Source organism: Sminthopsis crassicaudata, chromosome 3 (genome assembly GCF_048593235.1).
Source record: "Sminthopsis crassicaudata isolate SCR6 chromosome 3, ASM4859323v1, whole genome shotgun sequence".
Classification (NCBI taxonomy): Eukaryota; Metazoa; Chordata; class Mammalia; order Dasyuromorphia; family Dasyuridae; genus Sminthopsis; species Sminthopsis crassicaudata.
In genome coordinates this window covers 344601408-344623341 of record NC_133619.1, presented here as the reverse complement: position 1 = coordinate 344623341, position 21934 = coordinate 344601408, and the positions used below count along the sequence as shown (strand labels likewise).

Here is a 21934-nt window from a genome sequence, read left to right as displayed (position 1 = left end):
AGGAAGCCACTAGATTCTCTTCCCAGGTGTCTGCTGGTGGATCAGAAGGTCCACAAAAAGACAGGTTTTTATATCATTACTACACGGGGGGGGGGGGGGGGGGAGGAAGGGAGGTAGCAAGATGCAGAGTGTCATACTTAGAGTCAAGAACATCAGAATTCAAATTCCAGCCTCTGCTACTTACCAGCTGGATGACCCTAAGCAAGTCATTTAACCATGTTTGATTCAGTTTCCTCATCTCTATAAAGAACTGGAGAAGGAAATGGAAAACCATTCCAGTATCTTTGCCAAAAAAAAAAAACCTCAAAGGAGTCACAGAGTTACAATTGTAAACAACTGAAGAACAACAAATAACTACACAAAGAAAAGTCTCTTTGTGGTTATATAATTTTAAAAAATCTTCTAGGTTAAAGGATAGCTTTTGATCCATAGAAGCATAGAATTCAGATGAACTGACTGATGCAAATGAAGAAAATAGAACCAGAAAAAGACACATATATGACTAAAACAATGTAAAAAAAAAAAAAGATAAAATGAATTCTGTAATTGCAATGATTAAGATAAACCTCAAAAAGAAAAGAAGTGAAAATCCATCTCCCTCCACAGTTGGCTGAAGGGGGGGACTATGGTTGGGGAACACTGTATGCATTATTAAATGCAGTAAATGTGTTTGGTTAATTTTGTTCCATTGCTTTTTATTTTTATTTTTTTAATATCCATTTTTCATTACTATAAATGGCTTTCTATATAGGAGAGAATGGAAGGATATATCTGGGGAATAAAGGTTATATAAGGCCAAAAAAAAAATAAAAATAGAAAAAAAGGATTTTTTTTCCCTGTGAAAGAGCTTTTCTCCTCCATTGTTTTATGTAAATTACAATATTCTTCCCTTGAAAGAAAAAAATGACTCTTATACATGACGAAATCATATCCAGCTTCTCCTAGCACTAGGCCAGACTACATCATGAACTGAATACCCTCTGTGCCAAATGTGGTCTGGCCTGCTTTCTTCTTCCCCTCTCTTTGTAAAGGCCTGAATTGGACACTCACGCAAGGTAGTGGGAACCGGAGGTTGGTTATGTTCAGCCCTTTCTTCACGGGGATCGTCACTCTGTTTGGCAACACAAGGTGAGCAGCAATGAGGTCTTCAAATATGCTGTCCGACACGTCACTGGGGGGCAATAGGAATATAAGCTGTGATGCTGATGGTCATGCCCATCACAGATGATATACTTTTATTTGTACATCCCAAATTCTCTGGCCCTCTGAATTATGAAAAAAATATAATCATTGCCGTCACGATTATAAAATTGATTTGCACTTATCTGCAATTGTGGATTATCCACAGTGCCCTGTGACCTCTTAGCCCAATTGGGCATAGCCAGCTGCCCTCTCAACAGAACCAGACAAAGGAGGAAATTACAGCACATAACATAATCTTTTGAATTTTTCCAATTTGTTCCCTCGACTTCCCCTAGATGAACTATTTATATTCATATTGTCTGATGTTAAGAATATGAAAGTTATGTCAGAGATAGTTGAAAAAGTAACTTTAAGCCAAAGTAGTTTTAGGAAGAAGTTCAACACTGAGACATATACCTTAGGAAAATTTACTCTTAACATCTAGGACTATATATTAGCCATGTGATCTCAGATAGTAATTTAATCTTTCTGGGTAGGCCTTGATTTTCTAACTTGAAAAATGAGAGGTTGAACTCAATAATCTTGAAAATTCCATCCAATTTTAAATATCCTCCCTTCAAAAATTTGGTCTAATGTATACCAAAAGAGTAGAAGAATGAAGAGGGATTATGGAGGTCCTTGGCATAGTGTACATCAGTGGTCCTTAAACTTTTTAAATAGGGGGCCAGTTCACTGTCCCTCAGACTGTTGGGGGGCCAGACTATAGTAAAAACAAAACCTCACACTCTGTCTCTGCCCCTCAGCCCATTTGCCATAATCAGCGGGCCGCATAAACGTCCTCAGCAGGCCGCATCTGGCCCAGGGGCCGTAGTTTGAGAACCCCTGGTGTATATATTTATGTATGCTTTTAATGAAAACATGCACACATACATCCAAATATATATATACACACACACATATATATATCTGCATATGTGCATGTTTTCACACATGTGTGAACATGCATACATAGTAGTCAAGCATTATGGTAACCCCTAGGGGCAAAGTTAAGTTTAGAAGGCTCAGAATTTTGCTACAACTTAGCTCCACCTTCAAGGCTGAGGGTAATATGACTAAAGGAGTTATATACTGGGCATAGAATCATAAGATCACAAACTTAAGGTTAGAAGGACATCTGAGGTCATTTGCTCCAACTCTTTCATTCTATAGGTGAGGAAATGGAAGCCCAGGAAGAGAAATGATTTGTCTAGGTTCACTCAGGCAGTGAAAATTAGGATCTGGATTAAAACCTATGTTCAAATCTGTCATTTTCCCACCTGAACCAGGCAAAACAGACTGAAGAATTTAGAGAATGTAAGTAGGTTTTATGGGGAAAAGGAAGATGATAATAGAGACAAGGGTGGTAATCTGGAAGGGCAGGCAGAGTTGGGAGGCAATAGAGTACATAAATAGCTTAATTTTCTTTCTTTTTTTCTATACCCAAACTCTCTGAAATAGTAGGTATCTTCCCTCTCATTGAATATGGTATAGCATATATTTTCACCTTTTATTTGTTTTTTTCTTTTCTCATGGTTTTTTCCCTTTTTGTCTGTTTTTTTCTTGCACAATGTGACAAATATGGAAATATAATTAAAAGAACTGTACTATATCAGATTGCTTGCTTTTTTGAGGAGGGGGACCATAAGGAAGGGAGGAAAACAATTTAGAACACAAAGTCTTACAAAAATAAATGTTAAAAACTTTTTTACATGTGTTTGGAAAAATAAAACAATATTTTGAAAAAGGATAAAAAAGGAGCAAGGGAATTTTTTTTTTTTAAATCCTAAGAGAGATAGAAGCCTAGCATGTTGATGGTTTTCTTTTGGCAAAGTAGGGAATGGACAAGAATTTCATGATATGGGCATACATGGATGGGTTATATATATCATTTAAGGAAACATCCAAATCAATATATCACAGATCTATTAGAATAACTGAGAAAGTTATAGAAATTTAAGGATGTGGTTTCCACTGCTCTGTCTAAAGTCATATAATTTTCAAATCTAACAAATTCCCAAAGTTTTTCATGGTTAACATGAAGACACATATCTAATTCTATTTCTACATTTTTCCTTTTTGCACTTTTCTTTTTCTTTTTTTTTTTTTTTTTTAGCAAAATAAAAACAATTTAGACAAAAAAAAAAAAAGATATGGTATGGCATTCTCATTCACATCTTCTAACTCATAGCCTCTAGAGGTGACAATCTTCTCTATAAGGTAAGTAGTTCTGGCTCTCCTCCTACCTGAACTATCTCTAATTATTCTCACTGAAAGAGAAAGGATAATGGGACTTTGCTCACTGCCTTGAATAAGCATCTCTCAACAGACCCTCTAATCCTCCTTCTGCCCAACCCCACCCTATTAGGCTCCAAAGAACATACTAATCAGGAGGTAAATTCAGGAAATCACAGGGCAAAGTTGAACAAATCAGGATATGAAAACAGGCTTATGAGGCATGTTGACCCAGAACAGGATCTCTGAAGAAACAGAATGGAATTCAGAGATTGCCCTGTAACTATGAGTTATATGGTAGAGTTACTCAGATCTAAGAAATTCTGGTCACTATGAATTGTGGTTTACAAGATGCACCATACACAATACTAGATTCCCCACCGTTTCCATGGATTTAAAAAGTTAAAGGACCAGTGAAGACCCAAATCCCTCTTATTTTCACTGACCAATAAGGTTCTTCCTAAGCCAGAGTAGGGAACCAGCCCAAGGGACGGTTAGAATTTGTACCAGCCCAAGGGATGGCTAGAATTTGTAGCTAGCTGTGATTAAGCAAATTTCTACCTGTTCTGGTCTAACCTGTATTTCCCAGAGAGGCATGCTTATATTAATTGGTTATTCAGCTTCTATAAAGAAGCCCATAAATTTCTATTTAGCTACCAAGAGAGAGTGTGAGGGTAGCAGCTATTCAACTGGCATTTTCTATACTGGCAATCTCCTAGGGATGCCATCATTCCAGAATCTCTCTGCCCCACCAATCCACTCTAGTTAGATTCCTTATATCCTGACATTTGTTTGTGGTGAGTAAGCTGGGCTTAGAGCTGAGAGCAAAGACCACACCTTTGCAATTAGACATGAAGATTCTTGAGGGCAAGGCCCATGTGTTTTCCTTTTTCTATATTCCTTCATAATATCCAGTATCACATACACAGTGGATGCTAGGACTGATTTATGAATGGGGTTGGGGAGGGAATGATTACTTGTATTTATCTCTCATATGAACTTAAAAAGAGAATTAGGGGCTGTTTTCACTCTGACTTTTCTCAATGTCAGAAGAATCAACCACAGAATTAGAAGTAGAAGAAACCCCCAAAGATCGATCATGCAGCTCTCTTATGGGACAGCATAGATGAGAGCTCTTCATTCATATTTTAAAATTTATAAACTCAAGAAATCATAGGATAGAGGGTTGGCAACAAGATAAAAGCTCATCTCAACCAAGTCCCTCATTTTACAGATAAGGATATAAAGCTGGGATTGGAATACAGTGCTTTGAACAGCATTGACACACATTAGGTGATTAATAAATGCTCACTGACTTGAACTAAGGTATTTTGACACTAAATTCTGTGCTTTTTTCTTTGAATACTGGAAGTTAAAAAAAAGTTATTTCCAATTAGACATCCAAAAGTACTCAAGGGAAGTTTCATTAAGCAAAAACCTGAATTGGACTATAAAACAATGTATGGTAGTGAATTCAGTCTTGGAGTTAGGTTAGGAAAACCTTTCTTTGAATCCTCTCTGAGAGCTTATTAGCTGAATGAATCCAGGCAAATCACTCAATCTCTCTTTGTTTTAGTTTCTTAAATTTCTTAATTTTCAGAATGATCAAAGACCAAGAAGGTCTCATCCTATTCTAAATCTATCATTCTATGGTTTATTGCTGTTCAAAAGTTTCAGGTCATATCTCTCTCCTCATGAGCCCTTTTGGAGTTTTCTTGACAAAGATTCTGGAATGGTTTACCATTTCCTTCTTCAATTTATTTTATAGATGAGAAACTGAGGCAAACAAGGTTGAGTGACTTGCCCAGAGTCACCTAACTAGTAAGTGTCGTGGATTTGAATCCTCCTGATTTTAGACTCAGCACTATCTGTGGTTCTAGACTCCTCAGTGTGGGGCTTATATTGCTCCCCATGAGTGGAAAAAAATAAAACTGCTGGCTGGTTATATGGGAAGATACCTGTAAGAACTAGCCAGACACCTTGCTCCCTTCAGGAGCAAGACTAGGGCAATCAGTGTTGACTTACAGATAAACTATCAAGATACTACAAGAGCCAACAGTTGGACTTGAGCCAAGTCATATCACTCTAATGCTGAAAGTTGGCACAAGGAAGAATGTGAGGTGGCAATGGGGGCATGAGGGTGGAACATTACTTTGTACAACTAGGCTAAATGGTGACAACTATTGTGTGCCTGCAGAACTATGTTGTTTCCTTCTGACCCTGAGAAAAGTGGTTCTCTAAGAGAACATCAGTACTTACTTGATACCTGGAGCATCAAGGAGGTTCATCAGGCCAGTCCAATTTATCTGCAGGTGCTGCAAGAGGACCAGAGAAGAAACCAGTCATATTAGAGAATGAGAAGACTATCCAATAAGCTGAGGGGAATTATCTTTTTAAAAAATCAGCTCGGGGAAAAAAGCAGAACAACAAATATAGAACTTTAATTTATCAAACTATATCCTTGGATCTTAGAAGGATAGAGTCTCAGTGTTAAATATGTGTGAGGAAGGAGGGAAGGCTCATCTTACGTGCTGACACTGTATTTTATCCCCAGTCCTTAGCATGGTGCACAGCACACAGCATACATTTCATAGATGTGTCTCCATAAAGAGTGGATAGTCTCAACATGTGATAGAGTTGCTATGTTTTTACATGAAGATATGTCATATGAAGTCAATATCTGTAGTTTCCTCCCCAGTCTCTAAATCTCTTCCAACGAGAATAGTCTAGAATAACCATTTATTGCTCCCATTAGTCTTTTCTGATTATTCTCTTTCCTGATCATTCCCTTCTTATAGCTCTCTCCTCCTGGGCAATTCTATCTTTTATAGTAAATAGAATCAATAGATTTAGCTCTTGTTTGATAATATCTATCACACATAGGAAAAGGTAGGTAGGTAGATATTAAAGGGGTGGGAGTGTAAGAAGAATATTTTAAAACATGAGATCTCACATTATTCAAAGCATGTTCCATGATAGGGAGACTTAAAACATTCCAACATGCATCTAACAGGCATTGAAACCTGCAGAAAAGTGGCTATCCTTGTAGCTGACCAGATGTGTGACTCAACACTTGGGCAAATCAGGGATGATAAACTACCTCTCTGATTCAGATCATGTGTCACTCAGTGCTAAAAAGGCCTGGAACTTTGAAATGATGAAACAGTTATTGGCTGCTGAGCAGGAATTGTTGGTGATTCAGTAGATGCTTTAAAGGGAGTGACTGAATTCTGAGACTATATCAACTGAGCTGATGGTTATGGGGGACCCGCATTCTCCCTTCCCCTTTCCAAAAGCAGGAGGACAACTTTGATCATGCTCTTGTTAATCCTGTGATATTCAAAATCAACATGCTTCCTAGGCCCAATCCATATTTCTCCTTTACTATTTTTTCATATTTTCAATACTCAGAGTTTAATCCTCTAGTATTAGATTCCATCAGCACATTCCCCTCCAAAAGCATAAGGCAAAAACAGGACAAGTTAAACATGCTTTCTTTAATTTTATAATATATATATAGTAATTTTATATAATTTTATAATATATATATAGTAATAGAACCTCAGAGTTGAAAAGGACCTGCCCAATTCCATAACAACAATATACAGCTAAGAATTTATGTAGCATCTATGTGCCAGACACTGTGTGCTAAATGCTTTACAAATATTGTCTCATTTGATACCTTATATATTAACTCTTCTACTCTATCTTGGACAGGAAGTCATACGGTCCCTGCTCAGACATTTCTAATGACAAGGAACTTACTTCTTCAGAAGGTAGTTCCCAAGAAAGAGATTCCATTTTGAACATCTTTATTACAACTTTATCCCTTATGCTGGTATCTGCTTTACTGTAATTTCTCTCTATCTGTAGCTGTCCTAATTCTGTAACCATAGCAATACAGAATAAGTTTACCATCTCTTTCACATGATACCCACCCAAAGGCCAGATTCTCTCTCTCTCTGATTCCTCTCGCTCTCTTTCTCTCTCTCTCTCTCTCTCTCTCTCTCTCTCTCTCTCTCTCTCTCTCTCTCTCTCTCTCTTTTTGAGGCTAATTATGCCCAGCTCCTTTGAGCAATTCTTGTGCAATGTGACTATAAAACTCTTCATTGTTCTGATTGCCTTCCTGTGGACCTACTTGACCTTGTCAGTGTCCTGCTTACAAAGCGATATCCAGAATGTAATACTGTCAATGTGGTCTAACCAGCATAACCTTCTGGACTTTCCTTCCAGATAGTAGAAAAACTGTTGTCATGAAAGGAAATGGAAACTCTTGTCTCTCCGCTTTGAGTTGGCTGCTTGAATATTCATAGGACTTAGATGAGATGGAAGTCAACAACTCCATCTCTTCTGATGAGATGGAGGACCACCAGACTTTATTGTTTGCTCTTTCTTTATGCTTTGTAGCCTCCCAGCAATGTCCTCTGAATTACTGATAAATGCTAAGAATCTCTGGGCCTTGCTACTCACCCCATGATGCTCTCTTAGAAATTATGGGTCCTTCCCTCTGCTCTACAGCTTAGCTTTTATTGATGTGCTGTCTTTTCCAATTAGAATGTGAGCTCCCTGAGAACAAGGAATGCTTGCTTTTTCTACACGGACTCCCAGTGCTTAGTATATGTTTGGCACATAGTAAATACTAGATAAATGCCTCATTCATTCATCTAATTCCCTCATTTTAGCAGTAAAAAAATGAAGGCCTAATTATTAATGTAATTTTCCTATTTGTATTATCCAACATCTACAATAACAAATACAGCATTTTGAGGATAATTGTGATGTTTTTTTTTCCATTGTTCAGTTATCCATCCCTCCTCCAACTCCCAACCCCAACTTACAGGCTTTTGAAGGAAAAATACAGTCACAGCTCCTATAAATGGCTTATCAAAAAGAAGAGGCTCAAGGATCACACGTAGGGTGCCCTGTAACTGTGACACAAACAAAAAAACAAAACTCTAGTGAGATAAGAACCTGGCCCTGGTCCTAACCTCTCACCTTAGGCCATCATAGTCTCTAGCCTTTACCCATCATTCTTTGTAGACTTAGCCAGTCTTATCTTCTATCTACCAGCCTCATACTGTCATAATTATTGCTTCTCTCACTACATAAACTCATCTAAAGCCATTTGCCCCCTATCCTATGATTTATGTCCAAATATGGATGAACGTTGACTCTGAGTCCCATGAGGCCATCAAGTGAAAGAATGGTGCAGAATTTTTATCAAGTAGCATCTATTCCTCTCCCATTCTTTTCCCTACTTCTGAGTCTCCTGCCCTTCCCTGGATCCTAATGATCTAGGGCAGCAACCTCAATCCAGAACTTGACAAAAATGTTTAAAAAATTACAAAACTAGCCTTTGTTTTTTAATCTATTGACTCTTGAGATTAGGTCAATGCTTTTGAAAGTTTCTTTCACTTCTTGTATTGGGTTTTCACGAATTCTCCTTCTCTTATCTTCATTTCTAATTAATATCCTATCATTTCCCCTCCAAAACGATTTCCTCCTATGAGTTTCATGGATAGTGAGTATTTTTCCTAAGCGGACTTTTAAAAAGTTGTTGTTGTTGTTGTTTTTTAAATTAGGAATTTATGAGGCCTCAACAAATGTGAACATTTCCTCATTCTCAGTTGGATTATGAAAATTTTCTCCGTTCCAAATCCAGAATAACCCTCAGAACATGACTTTCTTCTCTCTATGTAACCAAACTCCTCTCTCATCTTTAACTTGAGTCCTTCTCTGCTTCCTTCTCTCTTCTTTTACTCCCTCCTTGTCCCCAAAGAAAATACCTACCTGTATACCATTCACCCCAGCAGGCATTTTTTGTATCTCCACACTGATCTCACAGTCTCCTATATAGCTGAAAGAGGAACATATGGAAGAACACATAGCATTAACCCCAGTAAATAGACTTTTGTGTTAGTTTCATCCATGTAATCCCGGAGCTGGGAAAGGATTTCAGATAAGGGATTCTAGTGTTCTGCTAGTCTCTTGCTTGAAAATCACCTGTGATAGGATAGTCACAGATTCTAATTTTTAGGAAGGTTTTCCTTATATCAGGCCCAAACCTGCCTCTCTGAGTCTCCCAGCCGTAGTTCCAATTTCTGCCCTGTGGTAAGCAAAACAAGTTCAATCTCTCTTTCATAGCAAAGTCTCTTAAACTGTGGGTCTGAACCTCATATGGGGTGACTGAATGTAGGGATCATGAAAAATTGGCAATAGTAACAGCTATCAAATACTCTACCAAGATTTAATTCTCCACATAGAAATAAAAAGGATATCCATCTCATTTGTATGCAGATGTCTTTAATAAATTTTTTTTAATTTTTATTTTATTTTATAATTATAACATTTTTTGACAGTACATATGCATGGATAATTTTTTACAACATTATCCCTTGCACTTACTTCTATTCAGATTTTTTCCCTTCCTCCCCCAACCCCCTCCCCCAGATGGCAAGCAGTCTTATATATGTTAAATATATTACAGTATATTCTAGATACAATATATTTGTGTAGAACCTAATTTTTTGTTGCACAGGAAGAATTGGATTCAGAAGGTAAAAATAACAGTTTACATTCATTTCCCAGTGTTCCTTTTCTGGATGTAGCTGGCTCTGTCCATCATTAATCAATTGGAATTGGATTAGCTCTTCTCTATGTTGAAAAAATCCACTTCCATCAGCATAGATGTCTTTAATAAATGATAAAACCATATGTATAGCAAAGAATTGCTTTAAAATATATTTCTTTATGATATACAATCAGTAAATGTTTAATTTATATACCTATTTTACATATCTATATATCCAGGGTCTCATAAAAATTTCTTGGGCAAAAAGAGATCACAAGTAAAAAAAAGTTTAAGAAGATTTATTTTATATGACAGGTCTTTAGATAGTGGAGAACTGTTAAGTTCCAGAGTCCCTATTACATCCCTCCAGGTTTTTCTTCTTTCCTGATCCAATATTTTATTCTTATATATTTTTTCTACTTACAGTGCTTCACCTCCTTCCTAGTGGAACTTTAAATTTTGCCACAGGTCCCTTAGTTCTGATAGGCAAGCTTTTATCTTTATCTCCTGGGATTTTAGTCTCCATGGCATTAACTATGCCTTCTCTACTTAGACCATCATTTCCAACTCCTTCTACTCACAAGTAACTTAGTTTCTGCTACTGGGCCCTTTTGCTTGTGATAGATGAAGTCTGCCTCATCTTGTTGAGACTCAGGCTCCATGTAATCAGTGTACTGATAAATGTTTAATAACTAACTCTCTGGGAGAGAAAATATATGGCATAATTCTAAGCTTAATATGCCTTATTAAATTTTCCTTCATCATTTTCTTAAGATTAGACAATTAACAAAACAAAAAATCAAGGCTTGATTTATAGCATTTGCTGATTTCTAAGGTAGAAATTCTTGTACTGAAATTTTAACAACCAGCACTCTCATAAGATAGTATGAACTAGCTCTAGCATATTCCTCTTTCCACACCACCTTCCATGTCTCCCTCCCCCTTACCTTGCTAGTTTCCATTTAGGTGTTGTCTTTTGTCTTTAGGATAAAGATTTCTTGAGGGCAGAGACTGTCTTGATAGCTTGTATTTATGTCCTTGGTCTTTAGCACAGTATCTCTGTCCCTTCCAGTCTCTTCTTTCCTTTTCTTTCTTTCTTTCTTTTTCTTTCCTGTGCTTCCCACCCTCCTCAATTGAATATCATGATACACAAAAAAACCCTGTACAATGACTACTGAGAGTTTCTCAGTACTGGGCTTTAAAGATTCATGGGTAATTTGGGAAAGCAAGAAAACCGGTAAATGAGAGATTGTACATATAGGATCCAGTAAAATGAATTCATTAATTTCATAAGTGTCAGCAAAGAACCAACGTGAGAAGGGGTCCTTTACACAGCAGAAGACAGCCTGTGAAATGATTAAGTCATGATAGGATTCAGATAGGACAAGTTTTATTTGTAAAAAAAAAACCCTAAAATCAGGAAGGGAAGTTAATGCAGAATAGGTTACATTGCAAAGTTATGCAAAAAGTTATGCTATCACATAAAAAAATATGAACTGCATTTCCTAATTACAAAGATACTATGTCAATATTTGCACAGGAAATCAGATAGACCATTCTTATAATAATAATGTTGTAAGTGTATTAGACAAATATGGTCAACACAGGACTATACCAGTCTGCCTTAGGACTCACTGAATCTAGCACCACTTGATATCTTACACCAGGAATGAAGTGCTAGGCAAAACTCTCAAAAAATATTTAATATAATATATATGAAACCAAGAGGAATACTAATTAGATTTTTAGACCATAATGAAGATGGATGTCCCTTGCCTATTATTAGTACAAATGAATTCCTAGGAACCAAAACACCTCAAAACTCTCCAACAAAAAGTAATTTATTTTTATTTTACTATTTTGTTTTTTAAGGCAATTGGGGTTAAGTGACTTGCTTAGGATTATACAGCTAGTCAATGTTAAGTGTCTGAGACTAAATTTGAACTCTTTTCCTAAGAACTGATTCTCTTGATTCTAGGATTGATAGTCTATCGACTGCTCCATCTAGCTATTCCAGACAATAGTTTAAAAGAATTAGGGTGAATTGTTTTATGAAGGAGGGAAATTAAATAATTAGAAGGAAACTCTGGGGGTATAATTCAAGGGGGTTGTTTGTCTGGCCTAGATGAGGCCTTTTGTGTATCATAGAGGAACTAGCAAATAGAAAAAGACTCTCTTATTTTACAAGAAACATTAACAAAGTCTCTGAAGTGCCACCAGCTCTAACATTCAATGATAAAATATTACATAAAATAAAATCCCACTTCTTTGAATGGTGAATGAAAGTGTTATCTCCCTCCCTTCTTTCCAATGATGGGGAATTAGGGTATAGAACATTGTTTGGCTCAAAGGATATTTTGGTTAGTTTTGCCAAACTGTTTTCTATTCCTTTTTCTTTTTAATTTTTTATTATAAAGGATGGCTTGAAAGGGAGGATGAGGATGGAGAGATATTGTCAGAAATGGTGGTAATGTAAAAATGAAAATATATCAAAACAAAATGATTATTTTTCAACAAAGAGATATGGTACCTGCTTTCAAGGACCTATTTTCTTTTGCTTCGGTTTCTTATTCAGTGCACTCTCACCCTGACTAAGATTCAATAAAAGCACCTGGATTGCTTATATATGCATTTAATGCATGATCTAAATTTTCCTCTCTTTGTCAATGTTTTTATATGTAGAGTGTGGCTTCTCAGCGAATCTGGCTTTGTATAGTTCTACCTACTGCCACCCATTTAGACTCCTAATAAAAGGCATTTGGGGTTTATACTGATGACAGTCTAAAACTTATTATTCCTATATTATGTTCCCTTTTCAGTCAGGGAAACATGGGAAAAACTCTTCTGTGGCTAAAAACACTTTTCAATGACCAATTCACAAGTGAGTCTGTGATATAATTAAATGGATCATGGTCCAGATAAGATTTTTAAAAGGGCTTGCAAAGCCTATGATTTCCATGAAAGTCAAGAAGTTCTTCCTTATCACTGAGTCTGCCTACTCTGAATTAAGTCCAATGCCATAAAAGTTGCCCTAGATCACAGCTTCTTAAACTTTCTCCACTGATGACACCCTTTCACCCAATAATTTTTTACATGACCCTCAGTATATAATATATAAAATACATATACAAATAAAATATTTACTGATAATAAATCATAATTTCATGACTCCCATATTCAGTCATGAGTCCTCATACAGCGTTACAAATCATAGTTTAAGAATCTGGTCCCTCGATGACCTCTGAAATCTCATTCAATCCTAAAGTTCAAAGATAGAACACTACACAGAATAAAATCCCACTTCTTTCAAAAGTAAATGAGAGTAGCAAATAATAGATCCAATCAGTAACAATATAGGTCAACAGGCCTGGTTCAAATCCCAACTTGATCCTTAGCCTCTCTGAAGCCTTAGTTTCTCTTCTGTAAAATAAGAATAGTACTTGCAATACCTATCTCACATAATTATTATAGACCTTCAGGGTGTATGTATTTTGTTTTCCAATATCCACTCATTTTTATGAGAGCAGCCCTTCCTTCTCTGTCATTTCATGATCATTCCATCATCTGTTTTTTAAAATTTTTTTAACCCAGCCTTCACTCATACATTCATATTTAAGAATCAGCAGTAAAGCTAAAAGCTCAGAAACTTCTGGGTCTAATTAAGGAGATGGTGCTTAACACAAGTTAACACAAGAAAGTAGCAAATATATATGAAAATGTATGTCAATGTGAGATGGAAATGGAGTGACCTATCACTGACTTAAACTCCCAAATGGATTGAGATATGCAAAAAGCTAAAGAAAAGAATAAAGGGGGAAGTCAGGGGAAGTTCTTTAAAATTAAAGACTGTTTTTTCCCCCTTTCTTTGCGTCCTCAACACTTAGTACAGTGCCTAGCACATAGAAAGTGCTTAATAAATGCTTCTGGATTGATCAAAGCTTTGTTTTAAAAAGGAGCTAGCAAGGTAAACATTTGCTCCTTGAGGAAGAAGATAGAAATATAACAATGACAAGAAGAGAGAATTACTTAACTTCTAATTTGTTTCCATCTTCTTCAGCAGGGAAAATAAAATTTATCCTATGATGGAAGAAGAAATGCCCTAAAGAGAGAACTTAAGTCTGGCATAGGAAGGATAATAAAAATGCATTCAGCTCTATAGGAATTAGAGACTCAAGATTCAGATAAAATATGCATCTTAGTTTAAGGCATCTTAGTTTGCTGAAGGAACTATCTGTAATTTTTGGTGTTTTGTTTTGTGGAGAATTGGAGTGATGTTAGGAGACCTGAAGGTAGTATAGTTCTAAGCTAGTTGTTAAAAGTAGAAAAGAAGTGGTACTCAGAAATTACATAGTAGTAAACTTGGCACTTTGATCCTCAGTAAGAATCTAGAAGAAGAGAATATGAGCTTTTAGAGAAAAAAAAAAAAAACCCAAACAACTGAATTGGTCATCAAGTAGACATGGGTTTACTAAAAGCATATCAACTAAGCTTAATTTTGAAGGCATAGTTAATAAATTGGTACTCCATTAAAATCCTACCCTATTACCTCATCATGGTATGGAGGTGACTTTGGTTCTTGAAGAACACAAACTTAGTGGATCCTACAAAACTACAAAGGCTTCAAGAACAGGTCTGATAATAGACGGTATATTTACTCTGCTGAAAATTAGCCCAACTAAGTTTGGAGATGGTCATCATCAAAAGTTTGATAACTGTCTATAAAGATAAAGAAGCTTGAGGTCTGCTTCTATGAGGGGTATATCCCTATCATTAAAGTCATAAATCCCTTAGACACTAAAACTCAATGGAGTATTATAGACATAATATAGCTTGATTTCAACAAAATATTTCATGGGCCTTCATAATTTTTAAACAAGATAGTGAAATATAGGTTAGGTGATTAAACTAGTAGGTGGACCCATAGCTATTTGAATTCCAAACAATACTTATTACTTGTGTGGTATCACCTAGTCCCTAGCATAGTTCCAGGAGAATCTATTTTTGGGCAGTTAGGTGGTACCATAGTGCAAAGAGCATTGGGCCTGGAAGGCTCATCTGGCCTGAGATACTTACTAGTTAAGTGAAATAGTTAAGTCTAGACTTAGCTAGTAGAGACTAGTTTAGTCACTTGTTTGCCTCAGTTCCTCAATCTGCAGATTAGCTAGAAAAGGAAATGGGAAACCACTCCAGTGTCTTTGCAGAAAACTCCAAATAAGGCCACACAACTGAATGATAACAATAACAAGAATCTATATTTCAACTTGTCTTATTCAAAATTTTTATTAAAGACTTAGACAAAAGGAGCTAGATTTAGAGGCAAAAGACTTGTGTTCAAGTCCTATCTCTACATCTTGTGTGATCTTGGGAGAAGGCATTAGCTTCTCTGACTCTCATTTCTTCAACTATAAAATCAAGCGCATTGGATGACCTCTGAAGTGCCTCTTACCTCCTATGATCCTATAAAGACACACAAAACATCTTTATTAAATCTGCAAAGCAGTAAATGATATGATGGGTAATAGAAATAAAATTAACTCAACAAATGGGAAGCCTAAATCCAAATGATCAAGTTCAAAGTTAACAAAGTAACATGTGTTAGGTAGGGTTAAAAAATATGAATGCATCTATACATATATATGTATATGTGTGTGTAAATGTATACATGTATGTGTATAGATATGTGTATATAGATGTATGTGTGTGTGTATACACACATACACTATAGTCCAGAATAAAAGACAAAATATGTACTTATATGTATCTATATATACATATATTTATAGAAATAGTCTAGATTGTATAGTATAGAAACAGAAATTATATCTATTAATATATAACATGTATTATATATTATACATATATGTGTACATTTATATATGTATGTATAAATATATGTGTTTATCTATCAGTTGAAAGGTAGATAGCCCTGGTCTATATTATATCTGAATATGATGGCCAAGAGATTCTCTGAAGGAAAGAGACCAGGATAGTGTGAGATATGCAGATCACAGTACACAGGAAACAGCTAGGAAGGAAGGAAGGAAAGAAACTCCTACTATGTACTGGGTACTGTAATAAGTGCTTTATAATTATTATCTTATCTGATCCTCACAAAAACCCTGGGAGACAGGTACTATTATTACTCCCAAATTTAAAGTTGAAAAAATTGAAATAGGAAGATTTTAAGTGATTTATTTAGCATATCAGCTAGCATGCATTTAATAATAAATTTGAATTCAAGTTTTCCTGACTCTAGGCTCAGCACTTTTGCCAGTGAACCATGAACTATCTAAACTACGCAAGTATACTTAACTAAAAGAAAAAAATCAAAGGGACATATAGTATCTGTTTTAAACTATCTGAATAACTTGTTATGATCATATTTAATCTTATATTAAATTTTCTTATATTTTATTCTATATACATTCCAAAGAGAAATGAGAAGAAATATACTTTATAAAGGGGGAAATTTTAATTTCCACTTTAAAAACTTTACTAACTGGAGCTATCCAGCAGATAATGAGGTTATGTTGCTCACTAGAAGCGCTGATGCAGGGTAATTCACTATCAGAAATAGAGTTCAAGACAATCCTGGACTCTACGGGAATTAGGTAAGATAACTTCTACATTAAACTACAAATAATATTATGTTGATAGTTTATGGCTTCCCACCCATATAGTCAGGAATCAGAAATTCCCAACCTGCCATACATTCTCATGTGTTTAATAAGCAAACACATTATTCTATATGCATGTTCTAGGAGTTTGGTTCCTTCCACCTACCAAAGTGATCTCAATTCAGTAACCTAAGCTAAAAACAGGAAATGTAACACCCATTGAGGGAGTGGTTAGTTTTAGGAACCTCTGGCATTTTTTATTTTCATTGAAGGATAATTCAAATGTTATTCCTTCTAGGAAGACTTCCTGGATTTAACCTTCTCATAGTTTACTTCTAGCCTTGTTTGCCACAGTAACTCTTACATAATCCACTGACTCCATTCATTATGTATGATAATATATTCTTGTTTTTAATATCTACATGCCAAGTTATGCAAGGAGATGCCAATTTTTATAATTCCAGACCTGGGATCTCTGATGTCAAAGGAATGACAACTGATTAAGATTTTGGAATTAACATTTTGGACTAAACTCTATTTCATGTCAAGGGAAAAAAAAATGAAAGAAAGGAGATAACTTCTTACTTATCCTTTTTGAAAAGGTAGAAGTTAATGACCCAAACAGAGGAAGAAGGGATGAAGCCTCATATCACAAATCAATTATAGTACAAAGGAAAGACCCCTGGATTTAGAATTAGAGGTTCTGGGTTCAAAACTCTGTCTGTCTATCTATCTGTCTACAAATCCCAAAAGATTTTGATAGCTTAATACAAGGATTGGATTGCATATAAAAAACAAACAAACAAAAAACAGCTCATGGTCTATACAATTTTATAGACTCTAGGAGCTAAGAATTGTTTTGAAATTTCAAAATAATTTTTAAATTGTATTTTACAATGTAACAAATATTCTTAGCTCTTATGGTATGCCAAAAAACCAAACCAAACAAACAAACCAAGCAGAAAGCTGGATTTGGCTTTTAAGCTATCATTTGCCTAAACAAAAAGTAGAACATTGGGTCAAGTGCAATAAGGTTAAATTTGATAGTAATAATGCAGATTTTTACACATGAGCTCAAAAAAATCAGTTCCACCAGTAAAAAGTAGGAGAGACATGGATAGAATGTAATTTTAAAAAGATCTGAGATTGCAAATTCAATTTGAAGCAAGCATGTGAGTTAAAGCTGAATTTATTGTTTTACAATCATTTCAATCACATCTGACTCAATATTTGAGGTTTTCTTGGAAAAATACTGGAGTGGTTTACTATTTCCTTCTCCAGCTCATTTTACAGATGAGGAACTGAGGAAAACAGGGTTAAATGATTTATTTAGGGTCATACAGCTAGTAAGTATTGGAGGCCAGATCTGAACTCAGGAAGGCCAGTCTTTCTGACTCTAGGCTTGGCAGTCTATCCACTGTGCCACCTAGCTGGCATTAATGCATTTAAACTGCATTAAAAGAGGCATAACTTCTAAAACTAAGGAGGCAGCAGTCCCACTGTATTCTGTCTTAGGCAGACTATGGTATATCCAATTCAGAGTACCTCCTTTTGGAAAAGACAATGGTAAACTAGCAAGCACTCAGAGAAAGCCTTGATAGTGGAAGGGCTTCAACTTCATCCCACATAAGAAAAAGCTGAAGGCCTGGGAATGTTTGGTTAAGAGAAGATTTAGGAGAGACATACAGTTATCCTATCATTGGGTATTTCAAAAATTATAATCCAAAAGAGGGATCAGATGGTTTGTTTCAGGGATAGAGAAATGGATAGAAATTATAAAAAAGCAAATTTAAGCTTGATGTAAGGAATCCTGATGACTACTGTTGTCTCATAATGGAAGATTCTATCTTGAGAGCTCTATTCAGTAGATATCTTGGGGCTAAGGCTCATAAGATATCTCATCCATTAAAATACTTTAGCCCATAAGATTCCTTATGAAGGGTCATAAGACTCCTTTTAAAATATGTTGTAGAGCACATTCTTTTTTAGGCATGGGTTGTACCAGATGGTCACTGGGGCTCCTTCCAGTGGAAAAAAAAACACCACTATGATTTTAGAACTCCTGGGTTTTTCTTACTACTTGTGATCTTGGACAAATCACTTCACATTTTGGGATTTAATCTTCTGATTTGTGAAATCAGGTGGCCAGACTCTAACATCCTACTCAACTGCCATCTTTTGCATGAAGTCCGCTGTGCTGCATTCCTTTTTCTCCTCATCCTCTTCTTCTTCTTCTTTTAAAAAATACAACACCTTAGTGCAAATCTTATTAATTCAACTGAATGCCCCTTTTTATTCATTCCTGAGACAACATTGCTAGCTTGGATGACAAAGCCAACAGTCATAGCAACTACTCTAGATAATTACTCTGCCAGTCACACTGTCATGATAGCTCATAGGACTTAAATGAATACAGATTGTAGGGAACCATAAACAACAAAAGATGGCATACTCTTTAGAATTTTTGTAGGTTTCCACTGTCCTAGAGTATGCACATTTAAAAATCCAGCAAACACAAAAGTCTGACAAACACACCATCACTTTTATCAATTGAGCCTTCCACTACATGAGGAAAGAAGAAGAGGTATTTGTTGTTGTTGTCATTTTCCAAGACACCTTTCTCCCCTACAACTACCATAGATCCCTCATTTTTTAAAATTTCTTTATTCTATCTCAGATCTTGAAATTATTGTTTCTCCTCCCACTGGCACAAGATCTCGTTGGATGTCCTTCAATTCTTTCTCCTAATGCTCTGCTTTCCAATGATAAATGTCCAACACATGGCTGAATGACTTGTTTTGTTTTGATACTTTAAATGGTACAAGTGATTTCATTGCTATTGGGAAGTACTGGTAAGGAAACTCCTAGTTATAATGCAATTCAGATTGTTCTGTAACTTAACAATTGCAGAATATAGTTGCCTGGGGGCACTGAGTATATAAGTAAGTTGCTCAGCTAGTTATATAGCCAGAATATTTCCTCTGAACACAAGTTTTCCTCTCTTCAAGGCCATATCTCTAGCAACTACATCATGATTGCTCTTACATATTTGTTTTTTGGAAGAAGAGCTAGGTCAGAATCTGATTCTAGGAGTCAGCGAAAGAGTTTCATTCTTCTTTCAGCAACTACCCACTAGGAAGAAACATTTATCTCTATACCAGTTCCTCCATATCTCTATGTCAATTCTGATCAAGTACTTTCCTTAATCCTCAAAAATTGTGTTCTAGATGACAGCAGGTGTGCCTTTTTTAAGTGGTTCTTATTGGCTTCTTAGTACCAAAGCAAAACATCTGATGTTAAACCTGGTGTAAAATACTATGCTATATGGCAGTGGTCCCCAAACTTTTTAAATAAGGGGCCAGTTCACTGTCACTGATTGAGTGCTGGACCTGGAATGAAAAAGACTCATCTTAAGTTCAAATCTGGGCTGAGACACTTACTAGCTGTGAGGCCCTTAACAAGTCTCTTAACCCAGTTTGCCTCATTTTTTTATCTGTAAAATGAACTGGTAAAGCATTCTAGTATCTTTGATAAGAAAACCCCAAATGAGATCACAATTGAAATGAAATAACAAGAGCATCTTCCCAATAGCCCCCAGTTATATTACCATATCTGAAGATCTAAGATAATCCGTCTTCGGTTACACTGACTGGTATGGGCCTTGACACCATTGACCTTGGGACACTGAAAAAAAAAATGGAGAGGTAACTGTTGCTTTGGTGTCTGAGATGTACGTCCTGTGATTACTATATGGAACTGATGGGATATGGCAGTACAGAAGCATTAAACCTCCTAAAATATATTGGGGTTACAGGACTCTCCCTATATAGTACACCAAATAAATGTTGGGGAATGGAATGGAGGTTGGATCCCAAAAATATACTGAGGTTTCAGGTTAGTGTCATGAAGTGTCTCAAAAGAATTTGTAGGCTTACCTCATCTCCAAATCAAGAGGCAAAGATTCTATTATGCTGTAGATAGTGGGCTAATTTCCATATGGGATTTTTCAGGAAAGATGAGGGCTAAGTTCCCTAGTGGAACTTGCCTTTAACAAGGGGGAAGATATCATTAAGGCAGGCTAGGTTCCTGATGAACTAGTAACACTATTATAGAGGAAAGATAACCTTGAGGGTTGACATCATAATTTGGCCTTCTGATTGGAGACTTAATTGTGGGTTCATGTCAACACAAAGAATTGGACAAGGAATTATACTAAGGCCTACTGCAATAAAGTTCAATTTAAGGACCACTTAAGGTCAGGGATAATCCTCTCAGTACTCCCCCAGTTGCCTCAGGGGGTAGCTTGGATAGTACAATTCAGGCAAATGACCCTCCCTATGGCCCACTTAGCTACCAAAGACCTGGGCTCTTTTGTTGGGTCTTATTCACACCATCAGAACCCAAAGCTCATTTTACTGGAAAAAGCAATAAAAGTAATGATCCTAAGTCCTTGACAATACAGGTAAAGTACAAATAGATGTATTTGTCTTCATAAGAGTTTGAAGCAAATAAAAGGGAGAAAAAGGAGCAAAGCAGCTCCTCTATTTCTCCTTTTTATTTGCTTCAAACTCTTTTGGCTCACCTCAGACTCAGAATTGATTCAATCTCACCAAGGCCCTTTGGTCATGGTATAGAATATACCTCTGAATCAATGTTCTACCTTTTTCTCCTCCTACATTCCTATGAGTTTTTATTTCTTATAGACAATAATGTCACAGAATTTAGAGCTGGAAGAAATCTTAGAGGTCTATTTTAATACTTTTACTTATCAGATGATGAAAGTGAAGAAGGGAGAGAGAGAGAGAGAAAGAGAGAGAGAGAGAGAGAGAGAGAGAGAGAGAGAGAGAGAGAGAGAGAGAGAGAGAGAGAGAGAGAGAGTGTGTGTGTGTGTGAACTTATTTGTATGAGTCACTAGATCAGTAAAGGACACAGTTGGGATTTGAATCCAGATCCACTGATTTGAAATCTAGTGCTTTTTCCATTATGTGATATGTATGATTACTAGCCTCATTTTACAATTGAAGAAAATTAAGATTAGAGAGGCTTGTGCCCATGCTCACATAAACTAAAGTGCTCAGGATTTGAACTAAGGTCTCCTTGCTCAAAATCTTACCCTCACTCCACAATTTACTCTCCCCTAACCTTTTCCTACCCTCTGATCAGAAACTTCATAAATGTTGGTTGATTTGCTGTATTATAGATTAACTACTTTCTAGGAATCATATTCTTAAAGGCACTTTATATCAATAATTTTCTCAGAATTACTGGGCAGAGACTGATCCCTAAGATGAGCCCCAATTCTAAGGTCAAAACCAGGAGAGGCACAAGGTGT

The 21934-nt window shown here is 36.1% G+C and overlaps 1 protein-coding gene across 1 annotated transcript in view; it reads right to left on the bottom strand.

Annotated features, from left to right (window-relative positions):
- Positions 1-21934, bottom strand: part of ESYT3 (extended synaptotagmin 3) — an 83901-nt gene that overhangs the window by 36719 nt on the left and 25248 nt on the right. Inside the window, exons 4-8 of the mRNA XM_074301636.1 lie at positions 20210-20286; positions 9205-9271; positions 8253-8342; positions 5674-5729; positions 1051-1171 (exon numbers count right to left, since the gene is read on the bottom strand). Coding sequence (XP_074157737.1) covers positions 1051-1171; positions 5674-5729; positions 8253-8342; positions 9205-9271; positions 20210-20286 — 411 coding nt within the window. The remainder of the gene's footprint in view (positions 1-1050; positions 1172-5673; positions 5730-8252; positions 8343-9204; positions 9272-20209; positions 20287-21934) is intronic.